The sequence below is a fragment of the Oreochromis niloticus genome, linkage group LG17 (genome assembly GCF_001858045.2).
Source record: "Oreochromis niloticus isolate F11D_XX linkage group LG17, O_niloticus_UMD_NMBU, whole genome shotgun sequence".
NCBI lineage: Eukaryota > Metazoa > Chordata > Actinopteri > Cichliformes > Cichlidae > Oreochromis > Oreochromis niloticus.
Genome location: NC_031981.2, coordinates 23,309,796 through 23,333,323, shown reverse-complemented (window position 1 = coordinate 23,333,323; position 23,528 = coordinate 23,309,796). Strand labels below are relative to the sequence as shown.

At 37.7% G+C, this 23,528-nt stretch overlaps 1 protein-coding gene and 1 long non-coding RNA gene across 3 annotated transcripts in view; one reads left to right on the top strand and one right to left on the bottom strand.

The window, feature by feature from the left end:
• Nucleotides 1-400: 400 nt before the first annotated feature.
• On the bottom strand, nucleotides 401-1,356 carry LOC109195298 (uncharacterized). The gene is made up of 3 exons (XR_002056980.2): nucleotides 1,215-1,356; nucleotides 636-823; nucleotides 401-533 (listed from the first exon to the last, which is right to left on the bottom strand). It is a non-coding gene; the product is annotated as an uncharacterized LOC109195298 (long non-coding RNA).
• The window catches only part of LOC100705337 (ephrin-A2), a 61,523-nt gene continuing 38,684 nt past the window's right edge, over nucleotides 690-23,528 (top strand). Inside the window, exons 1-2 of one of the 2 annotated variants that reach the window (XM_019347337.2) lie at nucleotides 690-818; nucleotides 1,912-2,101. In XM_019347337.2, coding sequence (XP_019202882.1) covers nucleotides 1,941-2,101 — 161 coding nt within the window. In that variant the 5' untranslated portion in view covers nucleotides 690-818; nucleotides 1,912-1,940. Of the gene's footprint in view, nucleotides 819-897; nucleotides 1,712-1,911; nucleotides 2,102-23,528 lie in introns of those variants that run through there. The other variant, XM_005475691.4, reaches the window with a different exon arrangement.

Here is a 23,528-nt window from a genome sequence, read left to right as displayed (position 1 = left end):
TGCTTATGCAATGCTGTTCTGACCAGGTCTGCTGACAGATGGATAGATTATATAGTCAAGTTTGAGCAAACAGCGAGTGTAGGACTCAAGTGCCAGACGCAAGCAAGACAGAGAGCAGTTTGAGATTCTTCATTCACTTTGAGAACATGAATTAACTTAGGTGAGCTCTACTTACTTCAAAGAAACGTAAACATAGAAACAAATTTTACTTAAACACAAGGCTGAGCTCAGCTGAATCCAATTAAAATGGAGAGAGACAGGCATGAGGAGCAGAGGACGGTAGCGAGAGACCAGGCAAGATCTGTGAGAGGAGATTACAAGTTAGACTGGGCAGAGAATCCAGGAGATGAGTTAGGTAATATTATCCAGAGGATTTTCACGAGAAAACCTTATTTGAGAACCAAGCTAGTGGGGAAGGGGAGGATGCCAGAAAACCTTGAACCTATGAGGCAGCTGGTGATGGGTGAACAGGCAGGTGAGCATGGGAAGGCATTGAAGAGCAGCGACAGTAATCCAGGAGGTGAGTAATAATCCTGAGTAGCAGCAGAGGAAACAGCGTTCATGAGAAGTACGAAATTTCTCCTCAAAAAAATATGAGAAATAACTGAAATGGTTTTATTTTGGACCAAACCCACCTTTCCCCTCAATGCCTCATGCCGTGCCCGGGAACTGTCCCAGCACTGTCAGCTTGGGCTGTTCCCACCACTCCATCAGCCACTTTCACTTGGCCTGCTTCTTCAGCTCCCTCCTTTTGGCTGCTGTCTCCTGGATCTTCTGACCTCCAGAGCAAGCCTTGCCATCACTTGAGCCATTCACAGGTGAGCTAGAGAAAGCACATGCACACAATGTATGCATGTTTTTAAGCAGTTACAGAAAACAAATGCCACTGACTTTGGTCATACATCAGATTTTTATCGTTAATAGTTTTTTAGAGCATCATGTTCAAACACTGTCTCAGATATCAATGCAGCATTTTATAACCGAACCAATGAAAGAGTGAGCTGTGAGTAGGAGAACGCTGTGAACCAGAAGCTCCGCCCTCTGGGAGTCATTCCGAATAACAGTTAGTAGTTGAGCCCCGGTAACCAAACCGAACGCTCCTCCTGCCGCTTCATCTAAATTTTCGCTGGATTCTCTCGCTTCTTTGTTCTTTTTGTCTGGTCCAAACCGTTCGACACGGCTCACTGTGGAGAGAGCGAAAGAAGAGCGCTTACCTCGAAAAGTTTGCTTTGACGAGAAAGAGCGGGTCCAGCACTACTGCGGATTGACGGGGAGGTCTTTAACTTAAAGCAGCTCCAAACAAACCTAGAAAACTAGTGAGGTCTTTGCAAAGGACGCAGTGGATGAACAGCTCCTCTGTCACATTTCAAAGTTTGTTAGACAGCAGCAGACTGTAAAAGTATTCAGCATTACATAAAAGACGCAAAAAGGCATGAATCCTTAATGAGAACTCCGGGGAGTGAGCAGACTCTCCAGACTTGCACTGCGCAATAAAGTGGGACTGAGTTCCAAGCAGAAAGCTGGAGACCAAGACGTATATGGACTGATTGGCTGTGTGCACGCTGCCCTGGTGTGATGCTCATTTGGTTCTGTTTGAGTGAAAATGAAACTTTGGGACAGTTTGTCCCACTGGACCCGAATTTGGGACAGTTTAACGGCTTTTGCGGTCAAGCTTTAGCCGTGGACATTTTTTTTCTTCCTCAAACAAGAGGTAGTTGATGTCGTCGCATATCTATATTTAATGGATTATTATTATTGTTTTCTTGGAAATAAATTCAGTTAAAGCTTTGAGAGAGGGAGTATGAAGCCAGTGAATATTGAGTATTGATCTTACGTGGATATAAAGTGCACAAATTCTCTTTGCTTTTCCTTGAAAACCCTGGTTCGGGGAATTCTCTCTGCGGGTCACAGTGCGCTCAGAGCTCAAAGAAGAGACGCGGATGTTCGCTGGGGCGCAGCGTGCAGCGCCGCTGCACATGGAGCGCTCGGGGCGGCCGCCGCTGATGTTGCTCGGTCTGCTACTCCAAATCTGTTCCGCCGTTACCATTGATCGCATCAACTCCGACCGGTACGCGGTCTACTGGAACAGCTCCAACCCTAGGTAAGACCCAGACTGGGCTTGTACACAGAGTGGGTATTGAGTAGAATACGGGAAGTGTCAGAAATCATCATTAAAGGAGGGGAAATAAATGGGACTCAATATTATAATGATCCTTTGCGCATTCAGCGGACATACTTTGTAAAATAAACAAACAAACAAACAAACAAACAAAACAAAACACTTAAGTTATACCAAATATTAGCTTTGTTAATGAAAGCGAGTAGCAGCAACATGGCAGGGCTGCATGTTGAACTACCGGAGGTCACACAGCCAGAAAGTGTGTCCATTATCCGCATCTGAAGACTTTCTAGGGCTGTAACAGAAACGTTTGTCAAAAGGGAGCAAAAACGGTTAACATTTGTCTCAAACAAATGACACTTTTCACGAGATCAATATTTTTAATAAATAAACCGCAGGTGCTGCGTCAACATCCATAATGAACCAATGAAAACTATAAAAAACTGAGTAAGAAAAAAATGAGTGAGTAGGTTTAATTCTCCTAGTTTTCTGACAGAGAGCACAATGCCAAATGAGCTACATAAAATATATAACAAATAATTCGTGTATGCCGAGAGTGAAGGCTGATAAACTAAAGGAATTTTGTAGAATGTGCACTTGTAATTTCTAGTTTAAACGACTGTCCATGAAGCTTAATATAAATTCTGTTGCCGCAATGTCAGCAAAATCAAAGAAAAGAAATGCCAGTGAAAGCTATTCTCGGTTCTAGGAGTCTCCAAATTTCCTTGTTTTTGCTTTCGTTTTTTTCAATATTCAGTTTACAGAGGAATCAAACCATTTGAATCTGCAATAACAAGATGTGTTCTGTGTTCTGCTGAGTAATCAGCAGCTATTTTGTTAATGGTGATCTTTTCTTCTGCAGGATTATACAGATCTCTTAGATCTCTTTGGCTTTTCAGCAGTTGGTTGGACAAAATATCTGAACATATTACATGTTTTAAACATTTTCTGACATTTATTAACAGCATGATTCATGATAATTGTTGTCAGTATAACTTTTTTCAGTTAGTCATTTGTCAGTGAAAAACAAGACAAGAGAAACAAGAGAATCCACTGCAGCTTTGCAGTTGACAAGTTAAAGTCGACACCTTGTAATCCAAATATTGGATTACAGTAAACATGATAACCAAAAAACTGAAATTTTGGTCAGTATTTAACAATTTTGTTTTAAAGATGTGAGGATTAAGTAATGATAAAAGTATTCTAAAATTCTGCCTGTGCCATAAACAATTTTGATGAAGTTTAAATAATCACAGTTTCTGTTTTCAGCTCCTTTGATGTTTTGCTTTCACACACGAAATTACATGTGAACTCATATCTTAATGTGCTTTGCACTGGTGGCTGTACAAAAATTACATTTGAAAAAGTACATTTGTTATATAATTTAAAGTTTTGAAAAAAATCTATGGACTGAATAACTTAAAATGAAAGTTGCAGACAGTGAAATGACTTTCTCTGAGAAAGGTCACATAATCCTAATGTTAGAAATAACTGCAGCAACCACAAAATACAGACACAGAAAAGAAACAGAGATCCTAAATGAATGTGTTAAATGTCCAGAGTGGTAAAACTGACCCTGATTTGACTAACATTTCTCAAGTTGTTTTTCAGTAACATTTTCATTAGACTTAGGTGTATTATGTGCCTGGCAGCAGAGCATTGATGGCTGTCCATTCTGTCTTCTGATTGGCTGAATGGTATCTGAACAAACCAATAGCAACGTGCAGTGTTCGCAATATTTTAGGGATTTATTATTTTCATTTTGAGCTGTAAGAGAAAGCAAAATGTTCAGATTTTACTTTTGTAAATTAAAAAATGAAGAGTTAAAGAGATGCTGAACAGAAATGTTATTGAAGAGGAACAATGTCTCACATTTCAGTTCTCAAAGAGAGCCTGTAGCAGGAAAAGCTCTTAGATTCCAGCCTCATAACATGTTTCCATATGCACATGCTGTTTGCATCTGGAGGACCACATCTCAGGTTTCCAAGTGCATGATCTGCGCTTTAGTGTCCTTATAGTATTCCTCTAATAACCGAGGAGTAATATTGCAGTTTGGCCAGTTTATTATAATTTATGCTTTCACTTGAATACCAAAATATTTTAAGTGATTCCTTTAATTTGAAAGGTTTCAAAGCGTACAGTTCTGTGAATTTAATTTTGATCTAAATATCACTTAAACAGTTGAGGTGTAACCGTAAACATGATACCTGGGAGACAAGGTTGGCCAATGACAATATGGCATGTTAACGCTGCAGACAAAGATTTCAGTGACGATGGAAAATTGCAGAACAAAACACCATCACCTCTTTCTTTGTGGAAGGGAAGTTATTACATGTACAAATATGTGCACTTTTCCCACATGTTCCAGATGTGATTGAAATTTTACAGAGTTGATACTCTGGCATGTTTTGGGGAATCACAGCTTTGCTGAGCCAAAAATGACATCAAGGCTTTTGTTTAGTTTTTTGAAAAGACATTCCCAAAAGTTCCACATCTTGGGGGCAAGAATCTGAAAATGTTTGAGAAATTTCCACAATTTTATAGGAAAAAATAAGAAAATATTCCTCATCATTTCCTCTCTTGGCTCTTTTGGTTATTAATAACCAAGTGTTTTAATCTCCAAATATCATCCATTATCAAACTTTTAGTTTTTTAGAAGATTAAGTCATATTTTCTGTTCTAGTAATTTACTAACAGTTCACGTTATTAATCTCCTTTTTTGTTTTTCTTTCAATTAATTTTTTGTAAATTAAACATCAAACCAATAAATGTCCAGTGCAACCTTGTTGATGTCTTTTCATCCATTCACAATTCCCAAATCACAAATATTCAGTTTACAATAACATGACACAAAGACAGAAGAACAAAGAAAAACAGGAAATTGTGTCATCTGAGAGGCTGGAATACCACAATATTCAGTCTTTACTGGCTAAAAACTGATGGAAATAATCAAATAACACTTGCCGAATGTCCCTTGGTGTAATTAGGAAACGACACGAATGCTAAAACAAAGGTGGACGTCGAGGCGACGACATACCTGCTGCTCAGTCTGTGACTTTTCGTCAGACTTGGGGACAACTGTGTGCTTCTAAATTCAGAGAAAATTGAGATTATTGTACTTGGGCCTAAAAATCTTAAACATGTTATCTAAATAGATACTGACTTTAGATGACATTACTTTGGCCTCCAGTAACACTAAGGAATCTTGGAGTCATTTCATGTATTGTCATGAAGATATGTCCTCTAGCTGACCGAGGGACTATTTCTTTTAACCACTCACAACCAGCCAAGGGAATGTTCATTTTCCTTTGGCAAGCAATAGTTGCCAAGCAGTCACCAACTGGCCTCTATGCCTGTGTGACAGAGGCCTACGTTCAGAGTCAGAAATGGAGCATGTGGAGTGAACGGGCGACCAACTCTGACAGGGGGTCTCACATCACAAAAAAAAACAAAAAAACCCACATATGTGACAGTAACCCTTCTTGAATAAACCTGTACACTATGCAACCTTTACAGGCTACATAACAAATTTAAGGATAAAGAACCAACTTTAAATGGCATCATGAAACAGTTTACATAATTACAACCATACACTCAGTATGGAATTAGTAAGTGAGGGCAGCTATGAAGAGAAGTGGAAAGACAGTTGGTCCAGATGACATACCTGTGATGTGAAGAGGTCTAGGAAAGAGGGCAGTGGGCTTTTTAACTAGATTAAGACAGTCCAGGAGAGTGAGAGGATCCCTGACGAATGTACTGGTATAGAGTTTCAAGAACAAGGATGATGATCTGAAGAGCTATAGTAACTACAGATGCATAAAGCAACTTAGGGTTAGTATCTTGCCCAAGGATATTTGGCATGCAGGGATCGAACCACCAACCTTCCTATTAGTAGATGACCTGCTCTACCTCAGAGAGGAGACTGTCGTATAGTTTCATGTGGAGAGAGAACAAGAACTGTGGCCAACCACTTGTGTTTAAATAGTGTCTATATGACATGAGGGGTACTTCTGAAAGTCTGACCCATGCAGGACAATAAGCTCCAAAAGTAATGTCATTCTCAATCATGCTAGTTACCTCGATTGCTGTAGAAGCACTAAAATACTGAACCATTAACTTGAGCTGCAGTAACTTATTGGCAATGTTGGTCTTTAAACATTTCTTTAACAAATGTAAAGTTGTAAAAAATGTATCAGTACACACTTTTTCAACAACAGTATGCAGCTGATGAGGTGCAGTCACCAGGCTCCCCAAAGCTCATCAATAACACCCGTGCTACCTATGTTTATTATTAGAAAAAATATTTTTTTTTAAAGGGAATTATTATTAATATGAGATATGTTAAAAGAGGAAAAATGAATAATCTCAAGATTAATCCATTAACGTTGTTGCTGGATAAGACAAGAGACAAGCTCCTCTTGTTAAACATAGAATATAACTGCTATGAAACTTTAGATGCTAGTTGATGTAAAATAAAATTCAACCTGGATTAATAGTTGTAATTTTCTCAGCTCACTGAATCATTTTGTGTAGATTTGCTGCAGTTTTCTTTAACCACACTCTCTCCTCACACTGATGTGATGAATAGCATATATATAAGTTGTATGCAGTTGTCATTGTCAACCATTGAGAACCTTTGAAAACCTCTGCCAAAAATAATTAACACGCAAATATTTACTAAATGTGTACATTTGTAGGCATTCTTGTAGTTATCATACTATTATTTCAGTTTGTGCCTACAATGACATCATTCCTATATTAATGTCTATTGACTCTATTGCCAAAGTGTGTATTTTTATTTACACTCGATGTGAATGGTGTATGAATGTGTGTGATTTCATGAGTATAGTGGAAAGCACTTTCAGTGCTCAATTAGAGTAAAAACGCATAGATTATCTGAGCACCAAGGTTCTTTCCTTAATTCACATGAATACTCCCTCATATCTTTTTTCATATTAGGTTTTCCATCAAGGTCAAGAACATGTTTGGGGTTTTTTGGGCACAGGAGGAGAAGCTTTTTTTTATTTGTAAATGTTTACATGTGGATATCTGGGACTATGTCCCACTATGTCTAACAATGTAGTCATCACCTTTTCACTTGTCAGTGTCTCACCTAATTAAATGGCTTTTTATGTGCTTTACTAGAAAAAACTACATAGATTTTTCCAGTTTGGTGCCTGTTGGTCCTCCTCTCTGCTTGGTGGAGGAGAAAGGGGAGGTTTTGTTCAGAGAAACAGAAATGTATTTCTGCAACAGCCATTTTCTTTTGTCACTTAAGTCTGGGCTCAGCCCCTCTTCCTCTCCTTGTCTCCCCTAACCCCTAGCTGTTGCCTTTACCCCAGTGTCCAGGAGGGGGACGGCGGCAGAAATATATTTTCCACAATGAGTAAAACTGCAAACTTCCCCAAACTCCATTCTTAACAGTAGTAAGCTCAGCATATTTTACAAATTCAGTAAAATAGAACCGGGGAATCTGCAGATCATGTTCTGGGTGTCAGTTTTTGACAATTCCCTCAAAATTCAGCTGGACACATAGGTGGGGGTCATGTTGCTTGGAACACTGGAAAATTAGTGTAGGTTTAAAAAGGTTTAGAATTAACAAAATAAAATCCTAAAACTTCAGAATACTGGAATATCTGGACATATTCAATATGCTACCAAAGGAGACTGTAATTGTAAAATATTTTACAATTTGACAGATTTTACTTACACATATATTTAAGACTAATTACATTTGTAATGTTTGGCCTGTGAATGCTAAATTTAAATTGTTCTAACTCATCACTCACATCAAAGTGCACCAGTCTGTTCCTTGTTCAGCATTCAGAGTCTAGGATGCTTAAGCTCTGTCTGGTCTTCTGCGTTTCAGCTTGCAGAAACATTTTACATTACAACAAAGACTGACAAATAGATAATATGCAGCTTTGTTTAGACTTTATCTTTGCAAAGTGCTTTACTAATTCAAATTAAGTGAAAAAAGTGGCTTCCGTGAAGAAAAAGTAATGTAAATACACTGAAAAGGTCAGTATTGAAGCCACACAATGACACAGCATAATGTGATACTACAAAATACAATATAACAAAATAGTGAGTTTGTCCTAACGGTGCCATCTAAAGTGATGTCGCATAATGAGATGGTGTCGGTACAATGGGTCTCATTTGGCGCTTTATAGGTACTCTACTTTTTCATCTTCAGTAAAGGTTGGGGTTGTGTTGCTGTTTGTCAGACAGAAGTGTGTTTTACTTCTAAAATCATTTGTTGTACTTAAACATTTTAGTTACGCTCAGTTTTTAATTTGATCGGTGGACACTTCTCTCCCCCCAAAAAAAATTGTTACCTCCTACGTCGGGGTCTCATTAGACCTTTGCAACATGAAAGATTAAAGCTTGGTGTTTGGAGCCCTAATAATAAAAATGTTATCGTTTGTTTTGTATGCCAGGAAATTGGCATACTTCTTCCAGGTTAATGTTGAGGTCTGTCAGCAGTGATGAGAGCGTTGCCAACTGTCCATGCAGCAAGAAACATGCCTCAGTTTTTTTTCTCTCTTTTGGTTGGTTAGTTGTGTGGACCAATGGCATGGTAGTGTGGCGTCAGCAGGGAGAGGCTTCTGTCAACTGCTCCTCCAGTTATTTTTACATTCTATCCTCTTTGTGTCTCAGCACTTCATCATGCTTTCTGCTCCCAGCTCATGCATTTTAATGTCTGACCCATATTTCATAGGATCTGCACACACACACACACACACACACACACACACACACACACACACACACACACACACACACACACACGGGAAACTTTGAAGTCCTGGCTTGGGAAAAAAAGAAACAAGGTTGTGGGTGAAGAGCTGCAACCTTTCACTGTTGCTGATTAAATTTACACTGAAAAGCAGCAGAAAAACAGTGGATCAGGCTCAGATCAGGAGACGAGCAACCAAAACTGAAGATTTTGGCTTTAATTGCATCATTACTTAACAGCAAATGGGTTGTAGAAAAAAATTTTAAGAAGCAGATGAGTTTCATCTCTGTTTCTGGTGGATGACTCGGTGGATGAGAGTCCTGTCCTGTAACATCATTTACACATTCTGTCTTTGTGTATGAGCATTTACAAGAGAAAAAAATCAAATGTTGTGTTTTTACCAGTCAGAATACCAAAAAAGTTCTTATTTTAAACAAATGAAAAATCATCAGGTGGCATAGGATTATTTCTTACTGAAGGGAGAATTCCTTGGCATCAGTCTCTCATTCGTCTCACTGAGGATTATCTACTTTTATATTGTACTGTGTTTCATGTTAGTGCAACAGAACCAGCCGCAGCTTGATATCTGTTGGATAGGAAAATCTAATCATTACTACCATTAAAAATAATCTTAAAAATGATTTCTATAAAATCAAATGAAACATGAATGACTACTCCAAAGAGAGAAAATCTGGCATTTGTATAGACTTGGATAGGGTTCTGCGGTGTAATGCAGAAATTGTTTCTGTAAATCCAATAGTACAAAATATTTTTTGAGCTGAAGAATTTCTCCAAATATTTCCAAATAAATAGTTCAAATCATTTTCCCTAGCCTGGCAGATGCTCATAAATTCAAAAATAAAACTACATTTGATTTTGATAAAGTAAAAAATAAATCCTCCTTCAAAACGTCAGTTTAGAACTAAAGTTATTTCAATAGCTTTCATTTGTATTTATCTCCATGTCGGGTTTGGATATGTGGCAAGTACGATATGACCCAATAGCACGACTCATGGACAAAAGGATTAATTAAAGAAGGCGGTTTTATTGCTTGTTTTGCTGACTCAAAAAATTCAGGCCGGGGGAAAAGTAGTAAAAGAAAATTACAAGTAAAAGACGGGAACACACAGTAAGAGGGAAGGACATGCGCCTCGCGAGGAAGGCTGAGGGTGCGTTTCAATAGTCTGTTTTGCTTATGAAGGTTCCTCACTGAGAGACATGACCCAGATGTATCTGTGTGCCGGCCATAATAAGAGCTCTTCCAGTTATCCAAATACTAAGGAAAGGCGCTTCAGTGCTTCCTTTAGCATAGGATACACTGGACCATCCTTTATGAAAGAGGAGGACAACACGCCGTCCCATAATTCATTGCAACAGACCATGTGACCATACATGAAAACAATCGACATAATAAACAAAGTTGCACTGATAAAGTAAATTTTTAATTGTAACTGCATTTTCTATTTCGTGCCATAACCTGTTGACATATTTAGAATTTTTAACAGCAGTTTGTTAAACTCGCAGCTGAATTCTGAACAACGCACTGCTGGAATAAAAACTGCTTCTTGTTGTTTGCCTTGCATGAAGAATGTATGAATGCTATATGAGCTCAAGATTATGATCTATATTAACTGATAAAAAATGTAAAGGTGCAGTAAAATCAATGTTCATTAGTAATAGTTGCTGTGTTCCAGTCTTTAAGTATTTAATAATAATAATAATAATTTATATTTATTTATAATTGTACTTTACTAACAATGCACTTTAATTTATTTGCAAAAATGCAGCCAGTTCACTTCAGTAAAGAGAGAGTGTGAATTAGTAGCTCAAAAATCAGCAGACTCCAGGAGAAGCATGAGGGAGAGCGCTGCAGACTTGCTAACCAAAATAATGCAGCGCAAACTCTGGTTTCATGCAAGTGTTAATTTCTAAAAACTGCACAGCAATTCAGATAAAGGACAGGACGCTGGAGAAGAATGAATGAGGGTTCTGAGGATCAGGACTCAGGTGCAGTGCAAGTTTTATCCAGGTGAGAGCTGCATTGTTACAAACTGTTCTATTATGTAAATCTGAAATAGTTAGTAAATATGGTCCTACATTTTCCTTCTTATTTAAAATTCCAACCTTTGTAGTGGAGGAATATTTTTGACATCGTGTTGTTGTTTATAAAACAACAGGGTTAGAACTATGGTGAAGTAAGATACATGTTTTTTAGTCCATCTCCTGTACTTGTGGTTTTAACATCTGGCATCACATTGTCAAGGAGAGACCTCATGTAAGGCTGTTCCCATTCTCAGCACACAGCTCTTCTCTTTTCCTAAGTCCTTAGCAATTCTCCTAACTACTTTTCCTTGACCTCAATGACATTTTCATCGGGGTCACAGAAAAGAAGTTAGAAATAGGAGATAGGATGTACTTTAGGAATGCACCCTGAGACATTAATATATAGAGGAGGCGATTAGGGCAGAGTGGACACACCAAGAGAACACAGCTGAACAGAATTTGACTGACACGACAGGAGAAGGAAAACTGAACATCTCGCACACAAGACAGGCGAGTATAAAAAAACAAAACAAAACAGGATGTAACACAAACGGAGAGATTCAAATACACAAACTTGACACTGGGACTGAAGGATATGGTGATGACAGACTGGAGAGACAAAGGGACAGAATGCAGATAAATGAACATGGGAATAGGAACTGAGACAAAACAAAGACATGACTACATGAAAAGACAGAGGACGGGGAATGCAGACAGCCACAGAGACAGAACAGACGGACCAGACATGCATGCATGTGTACATGACTAGGAGGAGAACAAAGCAGGGAGTCGAGACTAGGACAGATTGGACATGAAGGAGAACAAACACAAACAAACAGAAATCAAGAAATAAAAAACAAACAAACTCAGAGGCACTTAAAAATAACATACTCAGGAACTAGAACATAATTCTTATACTTGCAAAGAAAGAAACAAGTCCATAACAACTCGCAAAAACTTTGTCGAAGATCCAGGACCATGACTTTACATGACTATAGTTTCATATTATTATTGTTCAACTGTATATAAATGTTTGAATTTTCACCTTCAAACATTTTCATCTTCAGATCCACCGTATGTTAAATACATAAGTAAGTTCATATTGATTTATCTAGAACAAAGACAAAAAGGGGGGTGAGGATGTTATCAAGATATGGTTGAGGTTGGTTAAACATAAACTCTGAACTGTACTGTTGGATTTTTAGGATTGTATGACCTTTTCTTTTTATCAGGTCAAAGTCTCGACTGACTTGATATTAAAATCACTTTTTCTTTAAATTAATATAAAATTAAATCAACCCAGCTGAGAAGAACTGATAGAAACTCATTAGATTTTCCCAAAGTATTAATAATATGCAGAAGATCTTTTCCAAGGTTACAAGTGGTCTTACAGCCTCTGACAGTGGACCTGTCTGTCTTTGCCCTGTAAGACCTGAGTGCTACATTCCACACTGTTGACCAAAATATTTTATTACAGAGATTAGAGCATGCTGTGGGTAATTACGGTACTGCACTGATGTGATTCAGATTATAGCTATCTAATAGATGGCAGTTTGTTAGTGTGTAAAGAGGACCCCCTATTTACACTAAGGTTAATTATGGAGTTTCACAGGGTTCAGTGCTATGACCAGTTCTGTTAACATTATACATTCTTCCCTTGGGCAGTATCATTAGAAGGTATAGCATACAATTTCACCGATATGCAGATGACACACAACTTTATCCATCCATGAAGCCAGGTAACACACACCAACTAGTTAAACTGCAGGAATGTCTTAAAGTCATAAAGACCTGGATGACCTCTAATTTCTTGCTTCTAAATTCAGATAAAACTGAGGTTATTGTACTTGGCCCTAAAAATCTTAGAAACATGGTGTCAAACCTGATAATTACTCTTGATGGCATTGTGTTGGCCTCCAGTAACACTGTGAGAAATCTTCGAGTTGTTTTTGACCAAAATATATCTTCAGTGTGCATATTAAACAAATAGTAGAACTGCTTTTTTTCATTTACGCAAAATCCCTAAAGTTAGAAACATCTTGTATCAGAGTGATGCTGAAAAAACTAGTTCATGTATTTATTTTTTGGCTGCACTATTGTAATTCATTATCATCAGGCTGTCGTAAAAACTCCTTGAAAAGCCTTTAGTTGATTTAAAATGACTCAGCGAGAGTAATGACAGAAATCGCTCCCTGTAAAATCTAGTATCAAATTTAAAATCCTTCTCATCAGAGCTCACCCTTATTTGGCCCGAGGGTGAGCTCTTGGGTTTTCTGGAGTAATATCCATCACCCTGCAGTCAAAGACAGATTTTAAGATCTGTTTTTTGTTTTAAAAAAGCAGCAGCACAAATTAAGTACAAATTAATCAGAAGCTTGCTCCAAATGTATTGAAAATGTAAGAAAAAAATGTATTGAGAAATTTTCTCGATTTATCTAGGACAGCTCCAAACACCTACCTCCTGTTTGGAGCTGCTGTAAGATGCATATTAAAACTCTCTCAGTATTTTTTTTTTTTTTAATTATTGAGCACTGATTAGATCTGACTTGCTGGTGGGGTTCACAAAATATTATGATTAATGGGATTAATGAACATCTGTGCAATTGACCAGTCTCTTTTTGTAATGTCACAATCCTGCATCGATGAATGAAACACTAAACCTACATATAAACTTTAAAAAAAGAAAACTGTGAAAAACCAGCGTGATCAGTTGGTGTAAAACGAAGTGACCAGTGAATTTAAATTGGGGGAGACGTTGATTTAAAAATTCTCTGGCTCTCTTTCACTGCATGTCTTTTGTCTTGTTTCTTTCCCTTCCCCCCCGAACTGGTCGTGGTAGATGGCTGCTCCTCCCTGAGCCTGGTTCTGCTGAAGGCTTCTTGCCATTTAAAGGTTTCTCCCAGTATTATTGTTAGGGATTATCTTACAGTCTAAAGAGTCATGAGGTGACTGTTGTTGTGATTTTGCACTATATAAATAAAACTGAATTGAAAGTGAAAGTGAGTTAAATTTTGCTTGATCAAAAAGCATGCAATATCTGCTGAACAAACAGTCAAGTGTGTTGTTTTCACATTTATCGTAGAAATCAAATATTCTTTTTATATAGGATAGGATATATTTAAGATATAGTTTGATAATGAAGGGAAGCCAAATGCTCTCTCTTTCTAGTCCCTGTCAGTACTCGTGCTGCAACATTTTAGATTAACTGGAGGCTTTTCAGGGAGTTTTGGGACATCCTGATAATAACAGTAGTCCAGCCTAGAGGTAATAAATGCATGAACTAGTTTTTCAGCGTCACTCTGAGACAAGATATTTCTGATTTTAGAGATATTGTGCAAATGTAAGAAAGCGGTCCTACATATTTTTTTAATATATGCATTTCAGGACATATCCTGTCATCCAGGTCTTTATATCTTCAAGACATTCCTGCAGTATAACTAACTGGTGTGTGTTATCTGGCTTCATGGATAGATAAAGTTGTGTGTCATCTGCATAGCAGTGAAAATGTATGCTGTGCCTTCTGATGATACTGCCTAAGGGAAGCATGTATAATGTAAACACAATTTGTCCTAGCACAGAACCCTGTGGAACATGTGCTCCATTTACATGAACAAATTAGAGTCTATTAGATAGATATGAATCAAACCACTGCAGCGCAGTACCTGTAATACCTACAGCATGCTCTAATCGCTCTAATAGAATATTATGGTCCACAATATAATAGTGGGGCATAAGATACTAGCTGGCAGGGCATGCATGGAACAATATAACCAAGTGGCTGGCATAGAATACAGGAACATTTGTTCCGAGTGTGACCTGGAAGTCCCAAGGTCCTTATGGTTTCGGTGAAGGGAACGCCACGCGTCGCAAAGTCCGAAATCGCTCATGTACTGTTGAACTATATTTGTGGACTGCCAATTGCACTGAGTTCCTGCTGTATTGAGCTTGTTGGTTTCTTCATCCAGTTCATAGTGAGCAATCAAAGTGTTCAGAGAGTCACTAAAAAAGCGTGAAAGAATGAGGGGCCATATACACTTACAATACAGAACTTTTTGTTAAGTATACATAATTTAATGTATTCTTAAGTTATGTAAGCATAGTTAAAGAGGAAGTGTGTATGCGCTTTTGCTCATGTGTCCTATATGTCTGTGTGCGCTGTGAGGCTGTAGTGGATGTGCTGATGCTGAGTGCCTGTGTGTGATCGTGTAGATGTGGTTCTGATCTAGCATAACTGGTTGCCGGTGGAGCCTGTGGGCTTGTTGCTGTGGCCCCCTGTGGCTTCTGCACCGTTGCTGCTGGGTAACCGTTCGGGGGCTCTCGGATGTCTGGGAGCTGGGTGTCTTCCATGCCTGCTTCATGTCCTGGGAGGCTATGGTCCACCCACTATTAGTCATTTACATGGAGAAACCTAAACACAAGCGCGCTCACAGACACAGGTGTGCACACGAGTGTTCACACAGGTGTACAAACAGGTGCGTCTGTGCATGATGCACATGTCATGTATTATTAGTACTGTGTGCTGCTCAGTAACATTTAATATTTATTATTTACTGTTACTTTTGCATATGTTGGTTGTTGCTGTGGTTTCCCTACCGTTTCCCTTCATTTTTCTCCCCATTCCTGTCTATTCTGGTTGTAATAACTGAAAAAAAACCTAATAAAACTCTAATAAACTATGACTATCAAGGCAAAAACCATAATGGTCCACTTGGCAAAGTAAATCAAAATAGGACCCGCCCCCTAGGGTGGTTGACAATGACCAAGCTAAGATCGTGTGTGACTTTCAAATACAGACAGACAAACTTGTGATGGCTAAACAACCAAACTTAGTCATGGTGGACAAGCAGAGAAAGACATATTGATGGATGCAGTGATACCAAGTGATAGCAACATCAGGAAAACTAGAAGCTCGAGAAGTACCAAGGGCTGAGGGCAGACGCTGTGAAGATGTGTAGGGTGAAGGCATCAGTGGTCTCAGTGGTAATTGGAGCACTCGGCGCAGAAACCCCAACCTAGGTGAGTGACTCCAGCAGCTCCCAGGAACAACATCTGAGATCCCTGTCCAGAAGAATGCAGTCTTAGGAACAGCAAAGATACTGAGCAGGACCCTTAATCTCCCAGGCCTCTGGTAGAGGACCTGAGCTTAAATGATAACGACTGCCCGCAATGCAAGTGAGGAGGGTTTTTTTAAAATATATATATCCTTATATCAAATATCCCAGTGCAAGATGTATCCATCAGAGCATAAATGTCTGTGGATGTCAGATAGAAAACACATAGAAAAAGTACTCGTGTGAATGAGTGAACCAGGCAAGTTGTAAAAAGCGCTTTGGGTGCTTAGAGTAGAAAAGCACTAAATAAGAACCAGTCCATTTACCATTATAGCAAATTGTCACTTTTCAAATTTATTGACTTTCACATTGAGGAACATGATTTCCAAGTATGGTTCTTTTCCATTTCACATTAAAAGCTCAAACCTCGATTTTAATTTCTGACTTTTTAAAGGACTAAATTCAATTCAGAATGCAATGTAATCAAAAACCTCTGCAACAGTCATGAACCAGCATAGAGCAGATATATTTTACTTTCTTGATCTCTGTTTGACATGGATCCGAAGGTGGATTTTAATGAGGAGCATTTGAATTTTAACAGCAGGTTGGGGAGAATGAAGGCGGTAGGTTGGGGGATGGGGAGATATCTAAGTCAGTTAGTTTTTTTTACACAGAATTTCTTTTCATTTTCATGTATAACTTTCCATCCTTCTCCTTCTCCATCTTTTAGCTGTCTTGACGGTTAATTAATGTCTTTGAGTTTATCTCTGGCCAGTCTGGATCCAGCCTCCTCCAACTCTTCATTTTTATTATTTTCCATTGACAACATTTAGCAGTGCTGCAAACGGAGAATAAAATTTTATAAATAAGCACATTTCATTTAGCTTCAGGATTCAGTTTCTATATTTACATTTTAGAAGGAACTCTTACAGAAAGTCAGAAAAACTGAAACTTAAATAACAAGTCACAATTAGAAGTTAAAAAGGGGAAATAAGGGAATCCTCTACATCATGTGTAGCAGTGCAGTGGGGAAAAATGGCTTGCCTCAAAATTACTCCTAAATTGCCTTGTATACTTTTTTGGGCAGGTTGCAATCAGCTAATGTGCTACTGTTTATGGATTTTGCCAAGTGAATTCTTCAAGATCTATAATGTTATCTTATCTTGCTTACAGCATGAAGGTGGAGTTTTAGAAGGGATACTGAAGAGCACCAAGAGCTTAAATTCCACTTGACGACAAACTGATCAAACTAACCTAATTGTGAGCATGAAGACTACTGTCTGTGCTACACCTTTGCCATTACTGTAACCTCTACCACAAAACTGCAAATTACCTCCACAAGTTAGTTATTTAAATCTATTCACTACTTTTGCAAATAATTTGAATTAACCCCAAAATGACTTTAATTCACTTTACTACATCTCAAAATGGTAATTAACTGGAATATTTGAACAATATCCTCTAAAAAAAGACCTGAATTTTATTATTTATTTAAACTTTAAATTTTGTCTAGTTTTTAACCCCCTAAAATAAATCTTTTTTCATTTCCTTCTTATTTCGAGTCCTTCTCCATGTTGCAAACAGTAAATACAAATTAACATCAGGGTTTCAGTCCATGCATTATAAGCCCAGGGTCCCACGTAAGGATGTTTTAAATACAAAAGCTTTTCTATGACCTGGATGTTCAGATCACAATAACACAAACTATGGAGGAAATTCAGGATTTTTATTAGTCTTCCTAAGAACGAGCATCCTGGTCATCACACCAAGAGAGGTACAGTCCCAATTATTCCCATAAATCAAAGCTTTGCTTTACTGTATTTTAGCCTATGTGTGCTTTGATACAGAAATGATCTGTGCACACACGACATCGATTTTAACCAGAGGAAATCACCATGGTAACTAGGTTAAATGAACCTATTTCAGAGCAGGTGATCTGAGGAAGAGATCACAACAATGTGTTTTTATATCAGTAGGATGGTTTTATGTTGTTTCACTCTTATGTGTCTTTTTGTCGATGCGTGTTCATGCACGCAGCTAGCTGGACTCAACTGATTCTGTGTAGTTGTAATCAGTGTTAGTGCTGTGTTTACATATCAGAGTAAACAAATGATGCGTTGTTGTCCTCTTTTCTAAGGCTATGTAACCACAATGATAAGTTTATATGCTGTAATTGAGGACATGATCAATTGTTGGACTGATTTTATGAATAGTCTAAGGAGCTTGGAAAGAAAGCGGCTGTACTCCTTTAAATTAAAGAGGTCCAGTCGCTTTTTCCAAGCTCCTTAAACTACCGTGACCTGGATGACTGAGAACTTACACAGACAATTTTATAAATAGTTCATAAGTAGTCTATCTCTTGAGGTATATCTCTGTCAACCATATTTCTTGCTGCACTCCCTAGCTATGTCCCATTATTTATTTTTTCTTTCCACGAGTTGTCACAAGCATGATCCACAGTGGACTCTATATTTGATACAGAAAATGTTAGTTGCATGGTAGCTATCATTTTAACAGAGCACATGCTTATATAAAAAAGAGAAATTGAAATAGTAATCTTGGTTTTAGTTAAGATTTACTATTTTGACAATAAAAAAAACACTATTCAAAAAACACTATTATAAAAGCTATTTTCTGTATTTTCTACTTAATATATAGACTAGAAAAAAAACCGTTCTCAACCAATGCTAGCAATAACTACCACTACACACTGGTTCTGTGTAGTAGAATCAGTGTAACTAGTTCTGATTGGTTCTATGTAGTTTTATCTATTGGTCTACCCACTGTCCGGTTTACTCAAACAAATTGGTTTAATTGCTTGCACCCAAACAGTCTGAGCTCTCCCTTCTTGTCTCCCAGTGTTTTCTTGCAACATGTTCTTTGGTCTCTCAGGTCACTATTTGTGTTATTTTAGTATTTCTTCAGAGCTTTGTGAGTTCGAGACAGAGCAGAAACCTTCTTTAATGTTTGCTGTTATTCATTATGAATGATCTGGAATTCCTGCTCAGAGATGACTCATGAATCATTGAAAGCAGACCAATCAGAGCAGGAAACATTCTGAGTGTGTGTGTGTGTGTGTGTGTGTGTGTGTGTGTGTGAGAGAGAGGGAGAGAGAGACTGTGTGTGTGTATGAGAGAGAGAGTGTGTGGCTGTTTTCTACATGTCATCAGGACTCGAGGCGTATATGAAACAAGTTCAACATGGTCAGGTTTTCTTTGTGTTGTCCAACCTGACGGAACCTAAAACCCCAGTCATAAGTAATGAGTATCACAACAGTAATTATCAACTTTCTCAACCTTATATGAGCTCTATTAATTGCAATTCCACCGATGTTGAAGACCTATTTAGCTCATGTATAAAAACATTTATAAATTTTCTGTAACACAAAATGTATATCTCTAATAGAAAGTTAAAGTTTACTTGTCTGTTCTGTTGGTCCATCCTCTGCCACTTATCTGGGGCCCTGTCATAGAGGCAGCAGCCTAAGCAAAGAAACCCAGACCTCCCTCCAGTTCATCCGGGGAGCACCGAGGCATTTCCAGGCCATCTGAGAGATGTAATCTCTTCAGCATGTTTTGGGTCAAATGCCCGAACCTGCCTCACTCAGATGTGGAGGATCTGTGGCTCTATTCTGAGTGCCTCCTGAATGACTGTACTCCTCACCCTGTCTCAAACAGAGAGGTAAATCAACAGCTTCGCTTTTATGCTCAGCTCTTTGTTCAGCACAATGGCCCTATGCAGCATCTGTATCACTGCAGGAAAAAAAAGAGCTGCCTTCACCTTCATGACACTGAAAACTCAGCATACAGTCCAATGAAAGTGATAAAAAGAACGTTCACTCTCTTTTTATTATGTATCAGGACATAATAAAATAATCTGGTCCTAAGCAGGTTTAAATTAAATAAAATTAGGTAAATATAACCTCAGATGAACTACAAAACATGACATATTACACCATTACCTTTATTTCTCAATAAAAATTAGGTCAACATGCAGAAGCAGTGTGTAGAAAAACTCTCCAAACACTTACTGCCTCCATAAGAGTTGATCACAAAAAGAGACATTTACAAAGTTATTCACATTTTGAATGAAAGCCACATTATAAAGATAAGTATACATGTTCCAGCATACAGACACATAGTCAACCGCAAGGTCTTAGATTTATCACAACCTACACACTTCCATACATGCATTAAAAATAAACTAGAGCAGACATTAATGTGAGAAATATTAATAAAAGCTAACCTACAGACGGGTAAATTGCAGCCAGGTACTGCTAATCAAATACACCTGAATAACTGATCATCAGCAGAAGATCTGGCAGTTTGCTGGTCTGGAGCATTCAAGTGTTTAACACAATGTCAGGAAGAAAGACGTCAACAATAACTTTAAATTAGGGAATTGTTGTTGCCTATCAGTCCGGGAAAGGTTATGATGGTATTTACAAACAAGTTGAGATCATTCTGTGGCAATGGGAATTTTATTTATGAAGCACATTACATTATATATGAACTCAATTTGCCAAACACAGAAGATAAAATCATAAAAACCTATGCAGGTTTACAATGTCTTTAAGCAGTGAAGGCAACGAAAAAAAGAATTATTAAACAGAACCTTTTAAGTGTAAGCTTAGGTAAATATAATGGCTTTGACTCTGTTTTTGAATCTATGCACAGATGTAATTGATCTCAGGTCAGCAAGCAGCTTGTTGCAAAGAACAGGACAAGTCAAAGATCTGCAGGTCTGGTAGGATATGAGTCTTTATAACAGTACTGATTAGGAGGATGACAAGGTTAAAGAGTAATGGACCAAACCTCACCTGTTAAACCACCTGAGTCACTAAGCTCATGATGAATGTCATGATCAAAAGTGTTGAGTGCAGTGAGATCAAGAAGAACTAAAACTGAAACTCTGTGAGTCAGTGTTGATGTTAAGGTCTTTAGGTAAAAGCTCTTTCTGTGCTATGGCCAGTTCTAAATCCTGATTGGTACTTATCATAAAGCCTGTGGGATCAAAGATGTTCTTTCATTTGTTTGTAAACATTTTTTTTCTAATAATTTTTGAGGAATGAAAGATTAGAAATTGGTCTATAAATATTAATTAACAAGGGGTCTAAGTTATTTTTCTTGAGTAGTGGTGTGATTACATCAGAGAGAAAGAGTAATATGAGATATATGTTTGAACAGTTTGGTCATAATGGGATTTGAGTAAAGAGGTACAAGGCTTTAACTGATTAATATTTTTTTTCCAGATCTTAAGAATTTTCGGGTGAGAATGAGGTTTCCAATTTCAATTTTATATATATAACATCAAATCACATAAAGTTGTGTAGTTGTGTATTGTCTATAAAACAAAACTATTGTATTTATTTTGTGTACCATTGTATTTATTTATTTTTTTATTATTATTATAACCTTTATTTAACCAGGAAAAATAATCCCATTGAGATTAAGAACCTCTTTTTCAAGGGAGTCCTGGCCAAGAGGCGACAACACGTTAAAAATTACAAAGTTACATACATATTGTAAAATAACAATTACATTTTAAACAACAATTTTCTCTGGCTCTCTCAATCTAGACTTAAAAGCATTTAATGAAATAAGATCTGCTATCTTCCAATCTTTTTGCATCTTGTTCCATGTGGATGGGGCAGCATAACTAAAAGCCCTCTTTCCCAGTTCAGTTCTGGCAAATTTATTCTCACTCTTTTCCATTTCTTATTCTATTTCTATTTAAGTACAACACTGGTGTACTTATTCTTAGTTTCTTATTTCTGTATATTTATATATGTATATGTACATTTTTTCATTTATAATTTACATTTCTCACATTTGATCCAGGAGGATGATATTCAGTCCACATACTTGAGTGTATATTGTTCAGTTGACTATAAAACTTGACTTGACTTGACTTGAAAAGTCAAGACCCTTTATATTGTAAGGTGAGACCCTACAATCACATAAACCCTGTATGAGCATGCACTTTGGTGACAGTAGGAAGGAAAAACTCCCTTCCAACAAGAAAAAACTGACATTAAGAAGTGTGAGTTTGTAATTGCAGGTCTCCGGTCTGCTTATTGGCTTTCTGTTGGTGACTGGTCTGTTGTTAATTATTACTTTAATATCATAGAGATTTGGGGAAGTTATGTAGTTCTGTATTAGTGTGCAAGATTATAATAAAATCCAAAAATATTCAAGACTGGTTGAATTTTCCCAGTCACTCATGATGAAGAGAGACCTGCTAAAAGTGATGTCAGTTTCTTGATCATTTATATCCAAATTGTCATGACCACTGATCAGTGGCCATGGGTACTGTTCACGGAGAGTTGGTGAATGGCTGCTATCACAACACTGTGACGGTGAAAGATGTAACCTTCGGCCCCCTCCTCAATTCTGAGACGGTCTTTCCCTTTTGACCTCACAGCCCATTGATCGCCAGTGGTGGTAGTGTCAGTCATTATGCAAATGTAGGCTTAAACGGTTGGGGAAACTTACAGTCAGCTGAGATTTGGATGAGTGACTCAGCATTTTCAGTGGGAGAAACATTAAGTCCAGATGAACAGACTCAACTTTTTTGGGATTTACTTAGTTGGAAGATTGAGCATGCATCAAGAAGTTATGAAAAGGTTGAAATAAATATGGTGTAGCACACCTCGTGCCCCCCTTTAGACTCGTCCCTGCTTGCTGCAGGTATGCTTTCATGTATGGCTGTTAATAGTTAACAGTTCATCTGCATATTTTCATGATTCTGAAGGGCTACTGCAGATTTTTTTTGCTGTGTAAAACAATTGGTGTTGGATAGAGCTGCGCAGTTTTGTTGATCAGGTGTTTTGATGAACAACTCTGTGTTTTTTGGGGGGGTTTTTTGTTTGTTTGTTTGTTTTTCCAGTAAAGGTTTTTATGGTGGTTACAGGAAAAGCGCTGCTCTTTTGGATGCTAGAATCACGTTTCTAGCATCCAAAGCTCACCATCTTGTGCAACATCTTGGTAACGGCATCGCCTCTTCGCTCTTTGCAGTGTGTAAACCGAATCCGGCTCCATGTTAAACTGTGCTAGCCTCATCATCACTGCTGCTCTTCACTTAACACAGTTTTTGTTTAAAACTGTGTGGGTCTAAACAATGTTTCGGCTGAAACATTCGGGTTCGTGTTTTCATGGTGACAGTGGCGCGCCGCAGAACCGTGCATTAAATGAAGCATCAAAAGCATCATTTTGTGTCGAGAATTTTTTGTAATCGAATTATTCTAAATGCTAGATGAGTCGTTGCAGCCCTATTACAGATACAAGCAGCACAAATTAGCTTTCTTCTCAGGGTGGCTGGCCTCTCTCGTAGTGATAGTATTTCCATTTCCTTACATGCGTTTTTGTGTAAATTCTGAGCATCTTTTGGTTTATGGTGTTTTGGAAAACTGTAAATAATGACAATATAATAAAGACAATATAATATAATAATACAATATTATAATAATAATAATAATAATAATAACAGCAACAATAATAGCAATAATAATAATGATAACAGTTGTAATTATTATATTTAATATTAGTAGTGGTAGCTGTAGTAGGAGTAGGCCTAT